The sequence below is a fragment of the Dermacentor variabilis genome, chromosome 5 (genome assembly GCF_050947875.1).
Source record: "Dermacentor variabilis isolate Ectoservices chromosome 5, ASM5094787v1, whole genome shotgun sequence".
Classification (NCBI taxonomy): domain Eukaryota; kingdom Metazoa; phylum Arthropoda; class Arachnida; order Ixodida; family Ixodidae; genus Dermacentor; species Dermacentor variabilis.
In genome coordinates, this window is record NC_134572.1 from 84,226,107 (window position 1) to 84,253,378 (window position 27,272).

General features: G+C 44.8%; 1 protein-coding gene across 1 annotated transcript in view; it reads left to right on the forward strand.

Moving 5' to 3' along the window:
• Positions 1 to 542: 542 nt before the first annotated feature.
• LOC142582910 (trypsin-1-like) overlaps positions 543 to 27,272 on the forward strand; it is a 31,089-nt gene continuing 4,359 nt past the window's right edge. The window contains exons 1-4 of the mRNA XM_075693035.1: positions 543 to 747; positions 14,160 to 14,278; positions 23,306 to 23,406; positions 25,101 to 25,369. Of these exons, the coding sequence (XP_075549150.1) occupies positions 693 to 747; positions 14,160 to 14,278; positions 23,306 to 23,406; positions 25,101 to 25,369 (544 nt within the window). The 5' untranslated portion in view covers positions 543 to 692. The remainder of the gene's footprint in view (positions 748 to 14,159; positions 14,279 to 23,305; positions 23,407 to 25,100; positions 25,370 to 27,272) is intronic.

Sequence of the window (27,272 nt, forward strand, 5' to 3'; positions counted from 1 at the left end):
TATTCCCTGAGATTAGTGTCTCGGAAATCAACTCAAAATCGAAGTCGGGTTAAAATCCGCTAAATTCTGATATATATATATATATATATATATATATATATATATATATATATATATATATATATGCATGCTGCATTCATTCCTCCACGTAAGACATCTTTTTCTTTTCAATCTACAGCTGCCCTATTGCCGGCAATTGTGCGGGATCGACACACGCCCTCTCCCTTTGGAACATGCTCCCCACCGGCGCCAAAAAATGCCTTCTTAGTGGAAAGGGAAACGTTCATATCCACGTCGGTAGGCATCCGCCCAAAACGAGCTATCCGATTGGCCTGCACCATAGGGAGCTTTCGCACCAGATATTTCGGAAGCCCACACAAAACGCGGAACCCACACAAAAATACAGAAAGCAGACCGACCCCGTAATTAATTCCAGAGGGAGACTGATGGCACAATGAGCATCCGTGCATTGCGCGTCGTTCTCGACGGCAAGGCAGGTATTAACCTCGGAATTATTTTTTTTTCGGCAACTGTACGACACCGGCCCGGAACCAGCCAGTGTTGTTCGGATGAAATGATGAACGCCAAGTGTTCCCGCAGATGCATATCTTTTGCCCTCAACGGTGCGCAACGACCGTCTTCTTGGACAGCGAAGCAGATATCGATTCTTCGAAATTAATGTTATAAGGAATATGCGGATGAGGATATTGTTGGCGCTCGGAGTTCTCTTCGTGGTATCCGAAGCTTGTAAGTCACATTATTTTGTCTTTTCCTTGTTAAAAAAATGTAACCTCTTGCTTTTGTATTAAACTTGTTATAGATGATAATAGAGGAGCGCTCCCCTACAACTTTTACACAACTTTTGTAGGGCTAAAAAAATGCGCCTTTTGCCGGAATTGTATGTCAGCGAATTATTTACATGCGCGCGTAGTATGGTGATTCCTTTTTTTTTCCTTTTTTTTATATGCAGTTTAAATTCCACACAAGTGAGGTTATGATTCTATTTCACGGACTACCTGTTAATTACGGCGTTTAATGATGTGTGCTTCTAATTCTTCCGCAGTGATTTCAGGAAAGTGTGCACACAGTTTCGTGACTGCGATGCAGGCCGGAGTATAGAATCGAGAACAGTATCACGGTGTTGTACCTCACTCCCGCGCAATTCACATCGCCATAAACGTTCAATATAGGGTATTACTTCTGCGTCTGAGTTCACTAAGTAGGATTTTGGTGTATATACGCATGAAAACTGCTCAAACGTTTCATATCTATATTTGTACGCTGCCACTGGAAGACCAACGAAAACGCGCTCCGAAATAAACGCAATATTATATCCCGACAAAAAAAAACGATAAATTGTACTTTATTGCATGCAGTAAGTATTGTGCTAAGTGTGTAGCAGGAGCAGTATTCGGCCCACTGGAAATTCAATGTTATGTTGTTGTTCTTGTTGCTTTTTTCGCTCCACAATTCCTTAGGTCGCTTAACAAGTCGCTTTGTACCCCGCTGTCTCACTACAGGTTCAAAGCGCGGCCAGTGATAATATAAGGTCGCGCAGGATGCTTTTGACAAAGTTGTAAAGCGCCGACGATGTGAATTCACCGCTGTGACGGCCATATTTACACATCTCATAACTTTCACAACGCTGAACGGTTTTTTTAGAAGTCCGCAATCGAAAGTGAATGACTGTGCTCTTTCGTCATGTTCACGCGAGATGCCAGCTAAAGTTAAATAAGTCCTCGGGTTTTGCGTGCCAAAAGAACAATCTGATTAAGAGGAACGGCAAAGTGGGGTATCCGAATTAATGTCGAGCACCATGGAGTTCCTTACTGACCACCTAAATGTAAGTACATGGCGTTGTTGCATTTCGCGTCGTCCCCCCCCCCCCCCTCCCTCCGAAAGTGGCTGCCGTGGCTGGGATCGAACTTTGAGCCAGCTTCCGGTTTCTAAGGTCACCCAACCCTCCGGGACTTTGCTGACCGTGGCTCCTAGTTACTTTCATGCCGAATTGATCATCGTCATCAGTATATTTCAATGTCCGCTGCAGGACGAAGGCTTCTCCCCGCGATCTCCAATTACACCTGGCTTGCGCTAGCTGATTTCAAGTCATGCCTTTAAATTTTCTAATTTAATCATGCAACCTACTTCTCTGCCGCCCTCGAATGCGCTTCACAAATAGCTCATACAGAGAAAACAAAACAGTTACGTGTCGGACGGTTAGATCGAAGATGAGTCTCCCAGCATGGGAGAGAGAGAAAAAGTGGGAAGAAATGAAGGAAAAAAATGAGGAGATGTAAACTAGACTTTGTCCAGTTTGCTGCCCTACACGTGGAGATGTGATGTGAAAGAGAGAGAAAAGGACAGTAGACGCGAGTCCAGATCAATCACACGCACTGTACAGGGTGCAGCATATACATCTACAGTCGGGGCACTCAAGTTTGTCGCCTTCGTGTACTGCAGAAAAGCTCGCACGGCTTTCTGGGCTGCTCGGCTGACAGGCCAGGCTCTCGGGGCCTTAGATTAGGTAAAAAGGCCGATGGTACAGTCTATAGTCAAGGAAAACCGGAGAGTCTGACTTTGTTTGTGCAAGCGGGAACAGTGACGGAGAACATGATGGATAATCTCTTCACAGCTGCACTCGCCCCACATGGGTGATTAAGCCTGACGTTTTAACCATTAGGCCACGATCGCGCGCTTACTTAGTTCGTGCCAACGTTTATCGACTCTTTGAGATGACTGGAGCGTGCGCCGCGTCGCATACCTCGTGCGCGCGGGCCATTTCTCATTAGGCTACAGTCCCAGGAATGGAATGGAATGGAATGGAAGAATAATAGTCAGCCTTACCACAGCCTTTTGCGTCGTACTTCTCTCTGCGCGCATCTCTCTGCGCCGTTGTTCCTTCGACAAACACCAGACGTCATCTTCGCCCTCTTGAGATGCGCTGTGTCGAAGTCTCACAGTGCGCATTCTCATGAACTGCTGTTTGCACTTCGGCATAACTTGTTCAAGGGTGTAGCGTATAAACGTAATCATTGCGTGACACAAAAGATTGACTCCACGGTCAACATGCTTCTCGATCGTTTACGCTTAGCTAAAGCCCACACACATCACTTCTTGTGTCGCATCATATGACGAACGTCTCCACATTGCACTTGCTGTGAGAACTCCGACACTTCAGTTAAGCATATTATCATAGAATGCACTCAATAGGACTAACAGCGGGTTCCCCTGAGTGACCGTTAGAACGCCATTGACAGACGGCCTCTCATAAATGTGCAAAGTGTTTGGACCGTGTTCATGCCCTGACAAGCGGAGCCGTGCCGTCAGCGTCCTTCACGATTTTGTAGTGGACACTAATCTCGTGGACTGCCTGCTAGTGACCCTTGTGTGTTTTGTCACGCAAAAGTTCTTTTTCTCAACTTATTGATGTCACGGCCGTCTTGTCCTTTCGGCGATCAGGTTGATCTGCAATTATGTTCCTATGTACTTGTACGTATACGTGGAATGATTTCTGTGGACTCCACTTTTGTTTGATAAGTAACCGTCTCAGGTACTACTAGACTGCACCTTCGGTGCTGGTGACCGTAGAGAGGCTGTTTGTATGTTTGTGACGTGTTCGCCTGTGTATAGCGCTTGCTGATATTTTCTTCTTTTTAGCAGTTTCCTTTTCATTTTCTTCTTTCCCGAGTAATAGATATTCAGATAGCCGGCTACAATAAAGCCTATGCATTCCCTTTTTACGTATAAAACTTAAAAATAATATGGCGCTTCCACAATTGTGGCAAGTGCAAACTCCGTTGTGACAAATGAGACGACAATGCTGCGAGTTATGATGACTCGGTGTCGCGCAATTTCTCGCAAATTCTATGCTGCAGCTTTGGCTACGTCGCCGCTGCCGCTGGCGTCGTTCTTCTGGTCGGAAGCCGCGATATCCCTAGCGCACAGATCGAGCCGACTACGACGCTTTATATAACTTTTTTATCCAAAGGAATGATCAACAGGTGACGGTACACCTGTCGTGTTCACAGATAGATGACGAGTTTTCGGGACGAAGCAAACAGCATACAGATACATACACCCTCGTGAAGTCTCGGTTTCGGGGAATTAAAATTGCGCACGAGGCGTTTATGAGAGTGCCAGGGTACCCCCTCCGACCTACACACTAGGCTTCTGCAACAGCCTATACACTACTGAACACACGGTTCAAACTTTTTTTTGCCGAATTGGTTGACGAATTGTCGGCAGGTGTCGCGCATGCGTGTTAACGTCGCAGCGTAAATCCCTCCAAGGGTCGTTGCTCCCCGCGCTCTTCATACGTACGCGTACGCAAGCACTACGTATCTGTTCACCTCCCTCTCTCATAATATACTATGTGTGTGTACGGAAGAGAAGAGAGGGAGACGTCGGAAAAATGTGTCGCGTTTCCGAAAATCGAGGGGGGGGGGCGGGGGGGGGGGCGCTCGCGGGAGCCACTTCTGATCCCCGGCGCTCTGACTGAGTCAACAGCAACGCATAACCCCTGTCGTCATGCCAGCATCGCACTTCCCTTAGGCAGCTCTGCGCGTTATGCTCTTTTTTGTTCTGTGCGCGCGCTCGTGTGTGTGTGTGTGTGCGTGTGCGTGTGTGCGTGCGTGTGTGTGTGTGTGTGTGTGTGTGTGTGTGTGTGTGTGTGTGTGTGTGTGTGTGTGTGTGTGTGTGTGTGTGTGTGTGTGTGTGTGTGTGTGTGTGTGTGTGTGTGTGTGTGTGTGTGTGCGTAAGGCACCGATGGGTGCATCTTTCTCTTTTTCAGCGTATACTGCATGCTTCGCGCGCCATTACGTCCGTGGTTATAGATGCGAAGAATAAGAAGGCACGTACATAAGCTCGCGCACGGTGATTTCAGGGATGATATGTGAGACCACGTGCTGGGGAAGGATCTTTCCTATTTTGCCTTGCAAAGCACGTCGCTTGCGCAGAGGTTAGCATACTGGCTGAAGAATACGCCGCGACGAAGCAAAAATACGCGATACCTTCGCCTTGGCGCGAAGCAGCTCATGCAGAGCTACGCATTTGTTATGCAAACAGGTATGGTAAGAGTGGCTTTTATGCGTCTAGCATGGATTCGCTTGTGCGCTTACAGAATAAAAATGAAGAAAGGATACTGAGCGAACTATTGCGTTACTACTATTGCACCTGACACGATCATCGTGCCTATGAAGCGATTCTGGTTTCTACATATTGATGGCGCCGTTTGTACCAGAAGAATGGAGGTGGATAGGGGCAGGCAGAAGAGGTGGTAGCTTTCTTCTTTTAGCCATTTAAGCTATCGTTTTTGCTTATTTTCTTGCTCCTGTTTGCTATTTGTTCATCGCAATTAAGATTTAGAGATAGCCGGTCCTTCAGTGGTTCGGAACCACCTTCCCACATTTCACAGTTAACAACCACCACTGTCTTCTTTCTTTTTTTTTCTTTTTGGCAGTGTAAAGAACTTCGTCTCCTTCTTTACACTCTTTACTATATATTTGAGAGAAACGCTTGGGCATAGTGTGAAACAGTATCAAGCTGCTGGATTCAGTGACAGCGTGAGTGAATGACAAAGTACACAATGCCTGTAATACAGACTTCAAGCAGGATGAATTGTTTAACACAGCAATGTTTAGCACATCCAACAGACCCTTTATTGCCATAGCAATTATGTGAACATGCCAGGCGAATTTCTGCCATCGGCGTTGGCGTCGCCGTGAGGTTCCGTATAAAGTCCAAGCGCGACAGAATCGTCGCTATATATGTGCGAGTGACAGTGTGCTAGGGTGAACCGGCGATCGCGGCTCTGTCTCGCGCACGCAACGGAGGAAAGCGGGGACGAAGCGCGCTGCCTTCTGTCGCGCGCAAGGCTTCAAGAGTATGGGAGGGGGAGGGGGGTCATCGAGCGAGACGTGTCTATGCTTGTGCGCGCGTGACATTATGCTTGTTAATTTAGGTATTATTCCTATGTTTACAAGTTAATACGACCGATAAAACAACTATTCTTATTTCTTATAGCTGTCCACTGATTTGTTATCGCAACCAATGCTTCACCTTTCGGGAGAAAGAGCAACTTTTTCTTGCAGGCGTTGTTCTCACTCGCAGCTAAGGCTTTTCCAACTTTTCCGGTAGCAGGAAAGACAACGTCCGTAAGCTACGATGGACGAGTTCATTCAGTATCGCGCAATCCATACACGCTGTCGCAAATGCACGCATTGCTAGAATATTCTAGAACTGAACATTTAACCATTTATTAGCGGTAATAAATGACTCGCTGCTTCACTGAACGACACGATCTCTGTCGATGGAGTGGAGTAAAACCTCATTAGTGGCTCCGGCTATCGCGTGTCATCGATCATCCAGCTCTGCTTGTGGATTCAAACTACTAGAAAAGCTAAAAAGCTATGTGAAACGTACACGTCCACCACTAAATGACAGGTTTAGTGGGAAAACTTTGTGCACGAAAGTTCTTACATCAGAACTATTCGTAGCGGCACATGCCAACAAATCGTGATGTTGGACATACTTGATAAGGCGGCCGGCGAATGGCAAGCAGCCCCTACGAACGGAAAGCTTTGAGGGTTCGGCTTCAGAATGTCTTTCGACAATAAAATGGTCATAAACTTTTCACAAGCGCTCCGGCAACGTCCTTGCCAGGCACGTACACAGGGGAGGATGGTGGGCTGGCAGATCCTCGGAACCATATATACACGGGATATGGGTTAGACATGGTGGAAAATAAAATCCTGCGAAACAGAGTACATCGTCAGATCCTGCAATAACCGTTAAACCAACAAGCAATATCAATGTCACCCGTTACCTCGTCTGGTTTTTCTCTAACTGTACGGCACTTTTCGTGCAAAATAGGCAACTAGAAACAAAAGTCGCAAGGAGTTGAGAAATTAGGCGATCTTCTAAGGGAGAGAGCCGAGGTAACAGCCAGACTGGAAGAAGAAACGAAAATTAGCCAATTTAACCGTTGTTTTTGAAAATATTTATAGTCAGCATCTTTTTATTTAAGTAGGAAGTACAGCAAATGCCGCCGGAAGTGGAGAATTATTCCGTGTCTTTCGAATGACGCTTCTACAGTTATCAGCCGAGCCACCTGACGTAGCCACTTCTCTGCCGTGCTTATGTGGGTGTTTTTCTAACCTTCCGCGATGGGCACAGTACGTCTAGAACCACAGCGTCCTGAGCTCTACGCGGCTGTACGGGAGTGGCGGCCACGCACTGTTACGCAACTTCCCAAATAACAATGCGAGTCGGTTTTGGCACCTAACTTGGCAGAGCAGTAAATGAGAGTTCCAAAAGAACTGTGATTGTTTCGCAAATATATATTTCTGTATATTTCTTCCAGAGCTAATTCAAAAAACGCTATTAGAAATCTTTATTTCACACTTTCGCTTGTTTACTTGTACTTGGCAATGTTCTTTCTGCTTAACTTTCCTGCGCGAGTCCATTTGATGTGTTTCCTTGTTTGCCACATCTCCTCTTACCGCTCTCTTTCTCTTTTTATCCCCCTTAACCCTTCCCTCATGCATGGTAGCCAACAGGAACTACCTCTGGTTAACCTCCCTGCCTTTCTATGCATCCTCTTCTCTCTCTCTCTCTTTCTCTCTCTCTGTCTTGTCAAGAAAAGGAAAAGTGTATCTCACTGGTGCACCTGCGAGATACACCGTATTTCATTCTCCTTTTGCGGGTTTACTCGTCTTTATCGCGAACGGTGGGCATTAATCACATTTGTACTAGTAAACGTACCCCTCCCTTTATTACATAGAAAAGTTACTGTGGGTTGGGCCCTCCGGAAAAAAATCCTGGGTACGTGCCTGCACAACCTGCCCTTAAAACGCTATTGCAATATATTTCGCATTCTCCAAACCAAGTTCGATGAGGTTAAGGGTCAGGATCAAAAGGACGAGCCACTCATTTTAACTTGTTGCTGAGTTGTTCTGAAGAAAGTCACCTTGCTCGTGTTTCATGAGACTGTTTTAGACGGCCTTAGACCATCTTCATAAGGCTTCGTAAGAGCTTGTCACCACGCGACGTAGCTGAAACTGTGCGCGTGCCAGTTCGCGCTCGTTAATGCCTTATTTGGATAAAACCACGTGCTGCCTTACCATTCCCTGTTTTACATGCAGCCGCATTTGTCATTTTCACGGATGAGCGACCACAACTCTAACAAGCACTCCAAAACATTGCTCCAACATTTTTCTCATTGCTTTGCCGTCACTCTCATTACCCGAAGTCGGCAGCAAATCGAGTGCATGATGTTTGAAGAAATAAACAAACAGACGACTCTAAGGGCGCTGTTGACACGCCGATAAAGAAGGAGAAAGCAATGGGGGCTGTGCATTTTACTTAGAAATGCGTAAGACATAATCCATTGGTAATTTGAATGTTTGTTCTATGGCCAGCAGTGAAAGGAGCAGCTACGTGCGCAATCTACTTCTAACTGAAAGAAAAACAACGTATCGCGATATATTAATGCGTACACTCGAGCCCTCTCGGTAAACACTGATGCTTACTGATTGGAGGGAGGTAACGGCTCTTACAGATGTTAACGCTGCCTACAATAAGTTCTTGAAAATATTTAAACAGTGTTACTTCGCGTACTTTCCAGAGAAAATCTTTTATGGCCGTAAGAAAGCTCGCAAACCGTGCTGTCGCCTACGATAAGTTCTTGAAAATATTTAAACAGTGTTACTGCGCGTACTTTCTAGAGAAAATCATTTATAGCCGTAGGAAAGCTCGCAAATCGTGCATCGCTCGATATTTAGTAAACGTTATCAACATGAAAAACAGGATGTTTGAGGCCTTCCTTAAGACTCGATACACCGAAACGTTGCGAGAATTCAGACCTTTTGGGGAAAAAATGAACGAAGATATTTCTAAATCAAAGGAAGAATATTTTATACAAATTTTTTATGGTGACTGCCTTAGGAAAAGTGACATCGTCTAGAAAAAGTTAAATAACCACATAGATCATAAAGCCAATGTCAGACGCTGTCGACTACGTGGTAGTTAACGTTTTACTAAGCGGAGAAAAGCCTGTGAACCGTTTTAAGGACTTCTTTATACAGATAGGAAGCACTGCTACACCCTTGCTTACTTCCATCGATATCTCAAGATTACCATAGTCTTCGTTTTCTTCAGCCTACTTCTATTTCTGAGGTTACAACTCTTTACAACTCTTCTTGCGGTCTTTAAATACAGCCATGGTAGCGACGCAGACGGAATAGTAATAAAGCATATTAAGTATGTACTAGACTTGATCGCCCCTTCGCTTACACAAACATTTGAGAGAGTTATTTCAAGTGGTGTTTATACTGTTACGTAAGAAGACGCAGATGAAAAGCTACATACAAGCATATTTACAACGTAATACGCCGCACTTTGCCAAGAGGCAACAGCCCGCGCTATAGCCTTCAATCGTCGTCGTCGTCTTCTCACTGCTCGCCTCTTCGTCATTGGAAATACTATTCCGTAGCAATACTAATATGCAAGTAGCTTGAGTAACAGTAATAACTAAAGGAGGTGACCAGAACAACCTTTCTAACAACCACCGCCCTCTCAATTTTGCCAGTTTTTTCGGAAGGACTTGAGAAAGTTATTAATACCCGCACTGAAAATTTCAGTAAAAAATTTGACCTCCTAACTAGCCGTAAGTTTGGATTCAGAAAAAATCGCTCCTCAGAAGACGCGCTCCTGCTCCAGAGAAACATTATATTCGAAAACATCGAAAATAAGTCGTTGACGCTAGGAGTGTATCTAGATTTTAGAAAATCCTTCGATCGTGTCAATCACGCGATATTTCTTGAGAAAAAAAAATGAACTATGTGGATTTCGGGGAGTTGCGTTGCAGCTTATTCGCTCTTACCTTGACGAAAGACTTCAATATACCGAAATAGGCGCATGCAAATCAAGTTTGCGACGAATTGCTGTGGAGTGCCACAATGGAGCATTGTATGGCCTATTCTTTTCCTTCTTTATATAAACGACGTAATGAAAATAAACGCCATCACTTTATCATTCACGCCGATGATTGCACAGTCTTCTTTAATGGTAAAAGTTGGTCAAGCATTCAAACCGAAGCCAGTGTTTTTTGCTGGAATCTTGGTGAGCGGTGCAAAGCGAGCAGCCTAATATTGAACGAAACAAAAACTAAGTGTATTGTATATCGTGTGCTTGGAACACTGTGTGCGGTACCAGAGAACCTTACCCTAGGTCCATACACTGTCCGTATTGAAAAATGCGTTCCAATACTTGACATCATCTTCAATGAACTCGTGTCATGGAATGACCAAGTAAAAACGATAACGTGAAAATTAGGTAAGTGTGCAGGATTAATGAACCGTCATCAACATATGCTACCAGTTTCAATAAATAGATTACAATACACTGCCTTTTTAACTCTCACTTATGTTATTGCCCTGCTGGTACGGGGTAAAATGGCAGCAGTTAATATATCCACATTGAGCACGTTACCGAAAAAAATTGCTCGGATAAGTTCAAATGCTTCCTTTCTAGAACTGCCACTGTACACTGCCACTGTATAAAAAATACATAGGCTCGTAAAAATATCAGAGATGTATTATTACAAATTACTATGCTTTGACAAAAAAAGGTAGCTCTCGACACATCAGATACTTTTCTTAAACCTTGAGCGAAAGGCCGTTCCCTATCGTTTCCGATATCAACCTTCTTGGCACGTTCCAATTTCACGCACGCAGTACGGAGTGCTCCAGATGCGACCTGTCTTGCCAACGGCATTAAATTATGTGGACAATTCATTCCTTACGAAAAAAAAAAAGAATTAAGGGCATTGTTTCTGGGAAAATGTAAACATGCCTTCTTTTATACTAGTGTTTTGTTGAGCTTTGTATTTTGTTCTATTAATTACTCTTATGTTACCCGCATGTCTTAAAGGGCATTTCTGCATTGCACCGTGAACAATACATTTTTCCGAGAAATACATGTGTCGTAATCGTCAGATTACTTCTACTCAGTGCGTCCACTGCAGTACAAATCTGCGATTGTGTGAAAATTGTTTGAGATTACGTTCTGTTTGCATATTTTTATTATAATTTCTTATGCTCAATATTATTATTATCAGTGCTGGACCTTGTCTTCACCGCCGATGTGGCTGGTGCTCTGTCAAGCTGTTATTAAGCAGGCTTTTCCCCGGTCATCTTCTTCGCTAGGTTTTCTGTTTTGGTATAAATAAAGCTTTTTATTTATTTATTTGTTTGTTTGTTTGTTTGTTTGTTTGTTTGTTTGTTTGTTTGTTTGTTTGTTTGTTTATTTATTTATTCATTTATTATTGGGCACCTACTCCTCACCCTCCCCTCCTTTGTCCCTCCGCACCCTATACATCGACAAAGACTTTGAAAGATGACTTTGAAAGATGTGTTCAAAGTATTCGTAAATATCTCGCATTTGCTTGCTTACCCCTTCAATTGTTTATACATTCATGGACATATTGTAGTTTTCCAAGATGATTGTGCCGTTGTGTGATTTATTTTCTCTTGAAACGTTTTCTCTAGAAAAGATCATGCTTCATACACCATCTTCATCTACAACAGCCAGATTTAAACCTACCTATCTCGACTAAGGCGCATTTCTGGCGGAGCGCAATGGGTGGTTTCCGAAAAACAGGGGCCATGTCATATTTCTAGCTCCTGCCAATCGCTACCAACGCCTGCAGTACAGGAAAGCATGGCCTTCGAGATTGGCTCATCGATGGAGTGCAATTTGTGGGTGCAATTTGGACACCACCTATAAAGCAACCACTCTGTCGCTCAAGCGTACAGTCCGGTGTTCAGAACGCGCCAAGCCACACGTGGTATTGTGGTTCAAGAAATTGCATTGACGGTGATTGCAACACACCAAGAGGCCAGCTTCAAGTAACCAAAGCAAGTTAGCAGGAGAAGTTTGTTAATGAGAAATGTTGCGATCACTTAATAATATTGCATTATGCTCGACTATTCGCAAAGTTATTCGTGTCATTCTGATCGAGAAATGCTAAATATCGGACCTTCTACACCCATAACAGCGCCAATTCCAGTACCAAAGAGATTTCACATGTAAGCACAAAGTGTGTGGTGTCGTAGAAGGATAGTTCCTCCTCCTAGAATCGTAATACACACAGCTATTCTCACCAAATCGCTGCACACGTTAGTCGTATATTCGAGCTTCGGAGCAACTTCGTACCGTGGCTTTCCTAGGTATGCTTTGTGGCGCAAAATACATTTCTTGAAAAGGGACAGAAGAAAGGAAGACAGTGAAGCGCTTCACTGTCTTCCTTTCTTCTGTCCCTTTTCAAGAAATGTATTTTGCGCCACAAAGTATACCTAGGAAATCTAAGCACCAACTTGCCCAAGAAGTCCTTTCGTACCGTGGCCTTCACCTAGACCTATTAGATTGGGGTTGTTCACGTGCTGCACATAGCTGCGAGAGAGAAAGAGAGAGAGAGAGAGGTTGTGAAGTTGAAGGCATGCTATTTTTTGCAGCCCTTTAGGGATTACGACTCAGCGCCTTGGGTAAGGGGACATAAATAAGTGAGAAAGAGAGAAGTTTTCGGATGCATCTACGTGCATCCACGTGCCACGTGCCAAGTGGGGTCCCGTATCGGCGGCACTAATCTCGATGGTTGACATACGCTAGAGTGTTTTGCTGACCAGAGGGCACTGACGACGTGTGTACAAACGACGCGCATGGAACACCGCCAAGTCAACCGTCGCTGCGTTCCCAATCTGTGCGTCGCTGTAGTGCGCACCGCGTTGGACGCTCGGTGAAGCTCCGGCCTCGTATGCTAAAAGTGCTCGCTAAGCTCTTAACCAGCGACTGTCAATATGTTTCGCATTTATGAGCGCCCTCCACGGTCGCAAAAGGTAGAGGGAGAGAGATAGTCAGACATTTATTTTTACAGCAAAGCGGTCTGTGGCTAGGATCAGGGAAAAAAAATGTGTGCCCGAGACGTTGACAAAAACAAAACATCATGTGGGTCGATCCTGGTGATAGTGCAGAAAGGGTCCAAGCTCAATGGCACGTACCCCTGTGGTCTCGCTAGTCTATGACGATGCGAGTCAGAACATCAGTGTATATGTGTAAAGTAAATAATAATAATATTAATAACAATAATAATTAAGCAAACAAATGGAAAATAAGATAGATGAAATATAAAGGAAAATAAAAATATATATAAGGAAACATAAAAATAAGAAATAGAGACGAAAGAAACAAGAATTTATGTGTTTGTGCCTTTATTCAACTAGTATAGCATAGCCACCATAAAGAACTTAATATAGCTATTGAACAATACAGATTCTTTGGTCTTCCATCTTCACATAGTTGAAAGGCTCTGAATCTTTTTTTATCAGAGCACTTTTCCAGCCAGGGCTAACGGATGGGTACAGGTGACGGGTTTCCTGAAAACAGGAGAGGTTGGTCGCCCACAGAACCTACATGTTACTCCACATGAAAAAATAGTCGGTGAAAGTTATGGCCATTTACACTTTACTTAAGTGCACTAGAAGTAGACGAAGACATCTACACGTGCACCGTGCGCACTTATGTTAGCCGTGCGCACGGTGTTAGCAGTATTGCAGCCCACCTAGTAAAAAAGTATTCGCATGGTGCAAATAACTATACCAGAATTTTATTTGCCTACAATCGTTATAAACAATGGTCTTCTTTTTTTGATGGTCATGTAAACTCGATTGTAATTGGTTCTAACAACTCTGCCGCGCTGCGCGCTTTCTTTTACCGACACTTAAATGCAAGCAACGCCTTGGGACTCGCTGAGTGCGCTCATTCAAGAGAGAGAGAGAGAGAATAATGCAGAGAAAGGCAGGGAGGTTAACCAGAGATAGTTCCGGTTGGCTACCCTGCGCAGGGGGAAGAGTTAAGGGGGATAAAAAGAGAAACAGAGTGGAAGGGGGAGATAGAAAGAAACGGAGACAAGCACGAACAAAGCGCGTACACTACAGAGCGGTAGGGGGCGGCATTCTTAGAGTCTGTCGTGAAGCCCCGTAGACCGCACGTTCAAGATTTCTATAACATAAGCCAAAAGACGCGCACCGTCAGTGCATGGTCAGTACAACTTATTCTGTTAATAATACCGACGTGAAAACAAAGTGGCTCGTCGTTTCGTGCAGGGTTTCCCTTCCCAAGGCCTCTCTACGAATGTGGACGACGGCTGGTGCGAAACCGCGTCGAGACCAGCACCAGGATCGTGGGCGGACGAGACGCAGCGCTTGCCGAGTTTCCTTTCCAAGTAAGACCGACTACGCATGCACACCCATACAACAAATTAGAGAATCCGTAACCACAGAGCTACAAGATTTAAAGCAATAGCTTTCTTTGGCTGTTCTCCCCACTTCGCGGTACGTATCTTCCAAATACCCCATGCAGCCTCGTCAACTGCAGAGCTAGCAGTGATTAATGTTGCACTGAAATACGTGCAAGAGGAATTCGCCGCATTGAAGATTACCATCTTTACGGACTGCCGCGCTGCCCTTAGCAGGTTACAACGCAGTCAGATTGATTGCCTAGTGATGCGCAGCGTTACTGACTCGGCAAACAAAATTTCACTTGGGGTATCTCTCGTTGCTCAATGCATACCTTCACATGTAGAAACCGCCGGAATTTAATAGGCTGATCGACTGCCTTCAACGTACGCTCATAACAGCTGTGCCTGCCCTGAAATTTTGTGCAAGCTTGATGACGCTCGTCTGCCAATTCGTCGCCACCTAATCAGGTAGCATTCAGACCAGTGCGTCGCAAATTGAACGTTCCCGCCTCGAGTTCGCGGTTGAGGCTTGTCTCGTCGCGCTAGAGCGCAACTACTCAAGCTGAGGCTTGACTGTGTGAACGTGTGCGAACGTTTATACAGACAAGGACGTAGGGCCAGTCCATCGTGTACGTCTTGCGGTTGATGCGAGACACTCCAGCACCTGATATAGAGTGTCCCGCTTTCAGTACGCATTGCATGTCGCTAGTGAAGGATTATCATATCATTGGCCTGCAGTGTACGACACTGGATGAATGTTTGTACCCGAGCGGTGGTGAGTCTCGACGCAATCAGGCTCATTGCGCTCTGCTTACCTTACTGGAATTAACTAATTTAGATGCACATTATGTGGGGGTCTCATCCCTGCTCTTGGGAAAAGGGGACGACAACACAGTGAAGCAAACTATCACAAGGGCATTTATTGCACCTTTATACACCAATGATTGCTAGCCGACTCACAACACACAGAACATGCCGATGGGCGCGCGTCAAATCTAGGAAGTCCGACTCACCGCGGACCATATAGCGAGCGAATATGATCGCCCTGTGCTGGACAGCAACGCCTGATCGTTCCCGTGTACGGTCACGCGAACGGTGGCGCGTTCGAACTATCATGTTCATCCATTCCGGTGTATTCCTCTCGAGACGGTCTCGCAGAAGCATGGATCCGCGCACGCGCGGATCATCCGCGCCGCTTGCCTATCCCGAGTCAAAGAGGAAGAGCTTACTCCGTGTTGTGCCTGACTAAACCCGCCGTTAGGTGGCGTCAGCAACGCGAAACTCGCGCGATCTCTCGTAATGCACTGCAGGGGGTCAAGGGGTTGAGAGTTTTTTTCAAGCCGTCTTTTTATGGCATTTTTTTGTTTCACCCTCCTCTATGTTAAATGGGAAATAAAGATTCATTCATTCATTCATTCATTCATTCATTCATTCATTCATTCATTCAACCAGACCAACCGCCGCCGGCAATAAGCTACGCGGAGAAGCCGCATTACAGGAGACACAAGTCATGCAGGGAAAACGACGTATCAGAGGATGCGTGAGAGTTGCGCATCCCCACAATTTGTAGCTCAGACACTATTTCTTCTATTTAACATTCTGTAGTAGCGTGACCTGGCCTACTGCCTGTGACCTGTACTGTGTGTTCTACTTCATTCTTTTAGATTTGTCCTGTTGCTCTTTCTTTCCTCTTTCCTCCCCTCCTTCCCATCTTCCATTTCTGTGTTTCTGTCACCTCCTTTCTGAAGAGTAGGCAGGTGTGGCGCCCCTACCGGTGACAGTTACCAACCTGCTCCTCGCTGTCCCTTTCCTGTCAAATATATATGTTTTCAAAACAAATAACAATAATAACAATTCCCCGGTTGTCAGTTTCTGGCCGTTTATGACTAACTTGGTACACTAAATATACACTTGTTGTCATTAGAAATAAATTAAATAAATTATTTGTAAAAAAATGTACGACGGTCGGTTTCGAACCCAAGTCCTATCGCACAGAAGCTCGCTGTTCTAACCAGTAAACCACTGGCTTTCTTTTATTGTTATGTGGTATTTATTGCACCATGTACATGCAAGAGTCGTACTATACGCGAGAAACGTGCAGTCTTTAGCCAACATATCTCGTATTCATGGCCTAAGAAGGATCGGTAAATCACGTCGAGCACACTATGCATCCCACAAAAACTACAACTAGCTTTGAACTTAGAAAGTGGCAACGACAAGCAACTTACCAAAAGGTAGTAGCAATCCAGTTGCAAACCTGTAAAGTCATGCATTGTCCTTCATATGTCGAGTCATTTCAGAATGCTGAAATTTTGACGACACAACGGGTTCAGCGTTTCGGTCCAACATGTGTGTTTTCCATAAACTACGTAGTCCAGTCAGGAAAAACATATCAATGGCACGTCTTGACCGTGGGGTGCAATCAAGTATCCGATTGTGTGCCGATTCAAAATGAAGTCTTTCTTAAGAGTTATTTGAAGCACATCCCGAAATAATATTGCACCTTTACAACTTATAAAGCAATGCTCTATAGATTCGGGTACATCGCAAAGGCGACAATTCACAGTGGATACAAAAATTCATTTTTGTAGTAACCATATTTTCACAGGTAATGTTTCACTGTGCAGTTTAAAAATATAAGTGATTTTGCACATGGGGACGAAGGCATCTTGCAGACTCGCTGAAGTACGACATGCCGCGGCAGACTGGAGAATGTAGAACGGTAAAGGAGATGGGGGAAATCATTGATACAAAATCTTTATAGAGTTGTTTTCTGGACGCTGTGTAGAGATGCTCAGTAGAAAACTGAACCAAAAGGAACTGCACAGCGAAGTACATTTCATACATAGAGCCCCACAAGTAATGTCGTTCAGAATATTAGGATGAAACTACCAGGTTCGGCAACTGACTAAGTTAACTTGTATGAAAAACTGTACTATTGGCTGTGAAATATCTCGAAAAACATAAGAAACGACAAACTATATGTCGCACAAATAGATGCACCTGACCAAGTCCACCAGCACATACGGGCCTAAAGATGTTATTTCGCCTCTTAGACAGATAAGCAGAATACCACACGAAAGTAGCAAATATTCTATGAAAACATTGAATGTTCGGGCACTATGAAGTATCTGCAGTACATAAAATATTTTTTGTAGCCAGAAATAACGTACAAGCCGCCTCCCTGCCAAATATAGAAAGGTGGTGCGGCGTAGAGGCATCCGCATGTCATTGAAGTACCGGTACACGTCCGCGCCAGAAATGTGCACTAAGCTTATACACATCAAAAGGAACACCAAGGTATTTGGGTGGCACGGCTGTCCGTTCTATATCAGCATAGTGAGTCGGCGTACATCCCCACAAACCAAACCAAAGGCCTGAGCATTTTGACCAATTTATCTGTGCACTAGAAGCCATACCAAATTTCATAAGTCAATAATAGAACTTTTACAATGCTCGGTGTGTCATGAGCAGAAAAAGGCAAGATCATGTGCGTAGGCTAATACTTTGTTGCCCAAAATGTTAAAACCATGAATGTCACTGCACTTGAGAATGTTTATACACAATGGCTCTAAATAAAGGGCAAATAGAAGTGGCGATAGCGGACAACCCTATTTTACAGAGGAAGGAATAGATACCGGCTCGGACAGATTACCATTAACAATAATAGTGGTAGAACAGTTTGTGTAGAACACGTGAACACCTTTATGAACAAGGGAGCCAACATTAACGTTTTCTTTAAGTTTGAAAAGGAAGGCGCGGTTCACTCGGTCAAATGATTTTCCTAAATCAATCTGAAGCAGTGCAAATTGTTCACAGTGGGATGAGCAATACTGAAGAGCTGTTCGGACTAGGTGTAAATCCGTTTGTATGAATCAGCCTTGTAATCCGCAAGTCTGGTGAAGTCAACATCATTGCATACTGGAGTCGATTGGATAAGACTTTTGCATAAATTTCGTAGTCTACATTCGTCAGTATATATACAATGGATCTATAGCATTCTACAGACAACAGTTTTTCTTGGTGTTTCTCTCGGGATTGCTTTTTACTGGTCAACTGAAGTTAAGAAGTAAAACGATGCTGATGGCATAATACAAATGCAAGTACGGCATATTTTTAGAGCAGAAAGCAGAGCTCCCTTCACCGCCGAGGCGATTGAACACAGCGTTGATAGTGCGTCCACTTGGCTTCATAGTTGCTGCAGTGAAGCGCAGCACGCGCATCAGGCAACACTGTAATCTTCTGCGCGCAACCTGCGCATGCGTCATCAGCTGGACAGCACTACATCGCCGGCGGCGGCAACGGCCGTGTGAATGTGTCTCTATCGTCTCTATCACTGCTGTTTCATTCGATTGGGTAACGATTTCAAGCTTATTCATTTAATTTTAATGTGTCAATTTCTGTCGGCACAAAGAATTGGAGCGCGAAATTTGCGGCGCCCTCGAAAGCTTTAGCACGCCGTGTAAGGCCTGTAATGGCATCGCACAAGCTCCTCTGCCCTGCCCGTAACAAAGCACTAACTACATGCGCCAGTGAAATTACATTACTTTCAGGTTGTTAGGCCTAATTATGTTTTGTAAATTATGGCTCAGAAGATATACGGTAAAAGGCATTCGCTGCGAATTAAACTTTTTATAACTGTTCTTTCCCACCTGCAATTATCAAAAGTTTTGGGGAAGAATTTAGTCAGAAGCATAAAACATAATCAGAGAAGCTTCGGCTTTTCAATAATATAACATACATTCAAGTATACCGAAGCATCCATACGAACCACCGCGCCAATGCCAACGACGACGATGAAAATTCGCTTGGAATGTACAAATAACTGCTATCGCAAAAATTCGGCAGCATATTACACTCTAAAAACATCCCTGTAACACGTGAAAGCGAAAGCCTGCTGCACACAGGCTAATTCATTAAGTTATACGATCATAGGGGCGAGACATAACGAGCGGCAGTGTGAAGTAAACGTATGGCACTGTAGGTCGATTTCCTCAATGACACATGCGAGCACCTAATGCCCTACGTATAGGTCGTTTCGTTCGTTTTTTTTTTTTCGTTTCTTCTTTCGTTATTTCTTTCTTTCCATCGTTCTTTCTCTCAATCGTCCCTTCATCGTATTCAGCGATTGCATCTTTGCTTGCTTACGGGGGTATGAGCCATTCCTGATGATCACACTTTTTGCATCGCTGGACTAGACGCCGCTTTTTTCGGGTATGAGCAATTGCGACGAGTGACTCAAGGCTGTCGCTTTAATAAAAAGCGAGCGAGCGCTCATAGCTGACGATGAAGTAAAATTACAGAACGCGTTCGTCCCCGAATTTGGGTTCGCGTCCATCATTGTACTGTGTCGCTGTGGCGCGCTTCTTCAAGGTCAAGCAAGTCATGTATGGCTATTGAACAAGTTTTATAGCTGTATAAAAGTACAGCTTACTCTGGGGGGCGCATCACATTGCAACAATTTACTTATACAAAATTGTGCGTCTAATAGCTGACGATGAAGCAAATACAACTTACGCGTTCCAACGCATCACACCTGATTGAAGAGGAATCAGAAGAAAATCAGACGGAAGAAAAAGAAGACATGGACATTTTATAAGGGCTATTGCGAAAACCAACAAACGTTTACATATGTAATACGTAAATATATGTTTGCATGTTTGTGGTACTACATAGCATGATATGCCGGGGGACGGTTACCAAGATATCAACGCAAGGTTGGTTCTACGCGCATTTTTTCTGCGTTCTCATTCCATATATTGCGAGCATGAGCCCTGGTTTTACTATCGAACGGGATAGGATAGATCAAGTTTATTTACAACATGTAGAGAGTACAGTTTTGAAGGCCGCCCTGGCAAGACGTTGTAACAGTTCATGGTTCTGACACCAGGGGGCCACCAGAGCCCACCTATGATTAAATTGAATGGGGTATTGCCCTGTCGTAGTGACGTTTAAGAGACACGCTGACGAAAGCCTGAGTACAATGCAAAATGCCTAACTAATCTACGCGCGATAGTACGATAAAACACAATAGGACGGGAGGGCTTAAAACGACGGACGGACGACCACCCGCTCATCAATTCGTATATCAATCAGTATATCAGTGTATTAATTTGCAATACAATATCTGCATTATCGGATTTATTTATTTATTTATTTATTTATTTATTTATTTATTTATTTATTTATTTATTTTGTATGTGGCATTGCTGTACACAAGAGTCATGGTGTAGGGCGTGTTACGAACGGCCTGCAAGGGTACCGACCTACAAAATTTTTCCAGCCAGCCGCAGCTGCATATTCGGAGAACCAGACCTTGGAGCGCACCCGGTTCGCTGCGATGAGCCGCTATGGGAAAAAAAAAACAATACGCCGCGTCCCGAAGTGAGCGCCACCGCTATGACTAAGCGCGGTCGGCGGACCAAGTATTGTAGTATTGTTAGTGAATGTGCCGTGGTCGTCACGGCTTGTTTGAAGCGGTGAAACTCCTGGGAGAAGATGTCTTGCGGCGGTCTCACAGGGCTTAGAAGTCATGGACAGGCGCGGCGGCGGTTGTCTGCGGTGTCCACACTGGGATGAAGAGGCGCCTGCTCGGGGCAAGACCCTTCTCTGCGAAAACCCTCTCACCTTGGTGTGGTCAGTGAAACTTGTGCGGAAGTGTGTGTGTGTGAACCCTCCCCCTCAAAGGCGGGTCGGCTGCGATGACTTTGAACGCTCCGAATTGGTAGCAGGTTGAACGGCCGTTTTCCCTTACCTAGGGATCTAGGGAGGACATAGTGTACTTTAGGAGCCGTTGGTGGCTCCTCAGTGTGCATTCCGCTTTCACTCACGTTAGACTGATGAACTGTAACGTTCTCATGTAAATACTGTAAATAAATCCCATATTCCTCGTTCTCGACGAGAACAAGTCTCTCCCTTCAACAACGTACACAGCGTGGATAAGTTGGACGACGGCATGGGCCAGCTACCATCTATTTCATGCCCGTTTCATGCCCGACTCCAACCATCACAGGCGATGGCATCAAAAATTTATTCGTTATGACCGCTTATAGAACCTCCCCACCACAAAGAGAAGCGAGTATTCCGAAAGTTCTCGGTGTCGATCAGCGCATTCTTGCCTTGAAATCAGATTTACGCACTCAGACTGGCGCTCGCGTTACTGCGAGTGCCTTAACGGTTACGCCTGGGCAGCCGTCTGAAATTTGAAATTTTCGCTGCTTTAGCATTATTCGTGGTTATTACCCGCATTCAACGAGAGTTTCAGATCAAGTAGCGCATAGTGTTGCATATATTTCGTCTCTTCAAGTTTATATGAGACTCGCCAGCCTCGTCAGAGCTTCTGAGTTACTTCCTTCGCTCTTCGCACCCGACCTTTGAACTTTTCTCTGGCGCGAGCAATCGATCTAGATAAATCTCGCGAAACTTTACCGCATTCTTTCCGTTATAGTATACGCTGCGGTTATGCAAAATCGACTCTCTTCGAGATCAGCTCTGCCGCTGACGTTTCCCTTTTCCTTTTTTTTTACTTTTCCTTTTTCTTTTTTTTTCTACAAATTCCTTCCAAGGTTTCCCGCAGGCCACATGAGATCCGCCTACATCAACGCTCCAAAGCAAATCTGTTATCTGGCGATCTCCCGATTCTCGACTAGGGCTTTATCAACAACGCAAGACTGAACGCCCGAGCCGCCCACATGTTGGGAGCAGAAAATGGCCTTTCCCACTGCCTGCGCCCACCTGTATAAAGATGAATAAATGAACTAAGATGGAGAATAACAGGGCTATGTAATTTTGAAGCCAGCGCACTCTCGAAAACAAGAACAGCTAAAAGCAATGGGCGATAATCTAATAACGCTCACTACGTTAGCGCGCATAAGCCTTTACTTCGCGCGCCCCGCCTCATGCTTATCAGTGTAGCTTAGTTCCCTCGTGTGGGAGTCATAATTCAATACCAACGCTTTCAATTGGATTCCACCCAATGAAGCTGGCTAAAATGGGCTAGAATTTCGGGACAAATAATAAGCTAGCAAAAGGATTCACAAGATTTTCAACGTGACGGTCTTCGCACGTGTCCGGGCAACATAAGTTCGCGTTGTAATTTGCGCCTATAGCCTACTGCCAGGTTTCTTCGTTAATTCGTTAAAATGTCGGAGCCCACGACCTTTACATTCGGTTGAGTGAAGGCTGTACCACGTGATCTAAACATTGTGAATGTACTGCGTTATCGACGGATCACATGAAAACAATTGAAAATATATATTGTGCACGAAATGGAATGAAATTGCGCGTGGAAAATACGGAAGCGGGCTTGAACTAAAGCTTACGGCTGAATATAATAATGCTGCTGATAAAAGCTTATTACATAGTTCCTACTTGTCTTCTGCTAATCCTACTTTCCTAATTGCTTCTGTCAGCTTTATGCTTGAACGTTCTTGTGTTGCCGGATGTTATTGTACCGAGTGATCCAGAAATTAATCCTGTGATATTGGCCTATTTCTTGTTTTTGATTTGTTATAGCGGAAGTATCTGAAGAAGTCAGTTATATCATGTCACCTTGTTTGTGTAAAAGCTATTAGGTTTCAGAAGTATCGCTGCAAGGCTTTATTTAAAGAGACGTTAATGTGCTTCTGTGCCTGCAAGCACATTGCAAGACTGCCCGCTAATAGCATTCAAGAAATTTCTAGAGAACGTTTGCCCTGTTCGGTAGCATTGGTGAATGCGCGGGAGCTATACGATTTCCTCTACGAAGATCTAAGCCAAGTGCTTTGTTTTCCATATCGTTGTTTTTCATTTGTACTGCCTGTTTTTATGTTTTGGTCTATTGTCGTCAAAGAACTGTATAAATGCTCGCACAGTTTCTTTATCATTTCAACGATAAACAGCACGCCTAAAAATAACTCAAGGGGCTTTATTTCTGCCTTAACCTAATGTATAGTACAGGACTGCTGTAGCAGGCTTTACTATTCACGAACGTCTCCAAGCGTCGCTACATACTAACCAAGCGCATTTATGCAGGCGGCTCTGATTCGCAGAAAGGAAGGCAGAAACGTCTTCTTCGGTGGCGGAAGCCTCATCACGGACAAGTTTGTGCTGACCTGCGGTCACTGTCTGGCAAGGTACGTCAAATGCAATGGCAGGGCTACAATAGGTACTATACGTTGTCGTCGCTTTCAACATACCTGAAATGAAGGCGAGTTCACTCTTAACACAAATGACTGCTAAAAATCTAGGAAGTAGAAGTAACTTTGCAAAGAAAAAGAAAATGAGAGATGTGTTTCGTATTTTCTTGCACAGGTTTAAGTACAGCAGAGTTCTTGCGTTTGACCTTCATTGAAACGCGACTACCGCGGTCGGGATCGAATCCGCAACGTCCAGTTGAGCAGGACGACGCTATTGCCACTAAGCTACCATGGCGGGTCCAGTGCACGCCTAGATTACCTTAAGGCGTGCTGAAAAATATAGAATCCTTCACAAAATTTACTGAGATCACCTATAGAAAGTCTACAGATGCTTTCCAGTGAAAATTGTGTAACTGTGGCTTTACATTTTTTATCGACTGATCTCTGCATTTTCTGCAAATAGCTCATCCCCAAAGATTCTGGGCCAATAGTACACTGAATGCAGTAGACTTGTTAATGAATGTTATCTAGTAACAGACCTCTTCAAGTAATTGAAGATGTATATAAGAAGGTGAAGAAGTTTACAATAACGATCTAGACGTTTTACGAATACTGCCTAAATTCGTTCCACCCGAATCTGGCGCACACCTTGTGCGTTCAGCTGCGTTGATGTTGACATCTAGTATGGTCAGAAGCGTTCTTTTTCCTTGTGGCCATGTTATGCAGGAAGCGGTTTATATTTGAAAAGGTAGTTAACACGAGGGGCAATGTAAGGGATGGAGACAGAATAAATACTACACCAACTACAACTGAGGGCTTAATGTAAAAAAAAGGAAACGTGCAAAGACAGCGCGCATGCCGCACCCGGACATCCATCTCACTCCCACTACCTCACACGTTAGATAAAATAAGGCGAAAACAACCAAAACAGTTCATTCTCTACGTAGCTGTCGTGTAGTACTATGCACGCATGGCCGACGCACAAATTATCTTTTCGTTGAATATAAAAGGCCTCAGCAACATTTTTTTCCCCTTCTGGTCACAATTCCTTCAATTTACTCGCGTCTCCGACAACATTGGGGTACACTTGCACTTTTTGCAATGCTAGGCCGAGATTAGAGCCTGTAAAAGATTTCACACTGTTGCTGTGCTCGCACAAGCTTAATGTTGAGGCACCGACCTGCTCGAACTACGTGGGTATTATTTATTATTTGTTTTGAACACATATACACATATATACAGTTAACAGGAAAGGGAAAGCGAGGAGCACGCTGGCAACTGCCACCACACAATGCGATACAACACAGGCCACGCAAGGCACAACATTTCGTCATTTTTAGTGTTACACAAGCCTGTCGGTCCTTTCGTTTGCGCTTACGTTTCTTTTTTGTGTGTGTGCGTGTGCGTGTGTGTGTGTGTGTGTGTGTGTGTGTGTGTGTGTGTGTGTGTGTGTGTGTGTGTGTGTGTGTGTGTGTGTGTGTGTGTGTGTGTGTGTGTGTGTGTGTGTGTGTGTGTGTGTGTGTGCGCGTGCGTGCGTGTGCGTGCGTGCGTGCGTGCGTGCGTGAGTGCGTGCGTGCGTGCGTGAGTGTGTGCGTGCGTCGAATGGAGCGACCGGGGTTTATTTCGCTCCACTCAACGCGATGCGATTTAAAACACAGCGGCATCTCGCTCGTCGCGCGCTCCCGGTGCAGGGAGTCGATGCAAAACGTCACCGTGTGGCTGGGCCTGCATCGGATGTCGTTCCCGTCGCTCTTCCAGTGGCGCTCGCGGCCGTGCGCCTTCTTCATCCACCCGCAGTTCGACGAGGCGACGCTGGTGAACGACATCGCGCTGCTGCGCCTCAAGGACCACGTGCCCCTCTGGAGGCTGGGCGGATACGTGAACACCATTTGCCTGCCGCCGCGGGGATTCCGACCGGAAGGGTTCGCCCTGGTCAGCGGCTGGGGCTACACGTCTGAAAGTAAGCATGTAATGTAAGCGTTCGTATTGTTCGACAAGAATGAGTCTGGCGCCGTCGCATTGGGGGAAGGATAAGGAGGGGTCAAAGATGACAGTGAAGCGCCGACCACTGAATGAAGACCAGGTATATATGAACGCTGGCAACGTTTGCCCAGTTCGCCAATTACAGCTAGCCCTGGTAATCAAAGGCATGTTTGCGCAAGGCGTAAGAGGATTTAATGGGGTGGCGAGATGAGAAAATCGGCGCCCATTTTCCAAAATAGTTACTTTTGGTCCGTGGCCAAAAATATTTTGTCACGTAACAAATGCTCCCATGGATTTACATATAAAAGAGCGTAGTCGATGTGTGGTATACAGAGAAATTCCAGTAATTTGCATGCATAAGGGGCTTTTCTGTCATAATAGGCACCAGCGTTATTCTCCACCTTATGCTTCCTCTGCCCTTGACCGAACGCCGCCTAGCTGGCTAGAGAACCCTGGTTAAGGCCTCACCTTCACCACCTTTTAAAAACAAACTACATACTCGAGTATCATTCAACAGAGTACGTCTGTTCTGCTCATTCCCACGCAAAGTGGAAGTACTCCATCTGGAAGTACAAGAGCTGTCAAAAATGAAATTCGCTATTAGACGGGAACTTACCTTATGAAAAAAGAACTGCTAGCACTTTATTTGTTCTTACAGTGTGGTGAGTTCTCGACTGGAAATTGCAATTAAACGCGCCTGAGAAATTTCGAGAAGGCCGAAGCATCAGTGTGCTATACGTTAGAGGAGACGACAACAATAATAATCCGCTCAGTGACAATTAGAGGCGTGATTAAAAGTTATAAAATAGGAGCGCGTACCGCTATATCCCCGCATACATTTCTCGCTGCTACCCATGTGCTACGTGTATAGCACCCTCCTATGACTCCCTGTTACGGTGTGCTGTGAATCTGGAGCGCATTTCCAATAAACAAGTTGCAAAATCATTTAAAATCGCCCGCTTAGCGATAGCTGAGCTTAGCTGTGTTATGGGTTACGACCCGAAAATCTTGCCAAATGAAAACAGACAATCGAATGAAGCTTGATATTGAATTTCACAAGCTTCTGGGCTTCGTGTTAATAGGTAGAGAAGACGTCGCGCCTCTTCCGTCTGTCGAAAATTTAGGAAAACCGCACGACCAGCAAAGGAGGGGGCAAGAAAGTGAAGGGAGAGAGGAGTTTTAGTGAGCTGAAAGAAGGAGAAGTGAGCTGGACCTTCCCCTAGCTCCTCACTTGACCAATTGGAAAGCCAGAGGCATGGAACGAAGAAGGAAGACGGCAGGTGACCACGCATGAAAGCTAAAAAGACTTGAGGCCGAATTCCAAAAGCTGTTCGTTCCTCCGAACTCTTCGGTCAACGTTGTGTCATCATGGCTTATATTAGGCTTGCTATCACCATCAGATGGCGTGTTTGAAGTTTGAAAGTTATTGTTTAAAGTAATGCAATCATATGTGTTCTTATGAACCGTTCTATACCTGTAGTTCTGATGTTATTTCCAATGATGCACTCCTTCAGGCGTTCACGTGTCATTTTCACACCACTTTTTACATGTTCTTCACGAAAAAGGACGCTAGAAAAAAAAAAAGGGAGGAGGGGGGGATAAGAGCTAGGGCCGCGACCACACTGACACAATTCATTGATGTCGTGATTATGTTTAAGGTTCCGTCATTTACGCTTTCGCAGTTTGCGATCAACGAGAAAGGGGACGTCGAAGGACTGAAACGAAGGTGATACACCGATTTCGATTAATGTATACCGCATGAGTCCGAACTTCAGATCAGCATCATATATGTTACTGATTGATTTGTTTGTCTGGGTTAATGTGGAAAAATATACTAGCTGCACTCAGAGGTGCCCATCGCAAGCGCGTCATTTTACTTC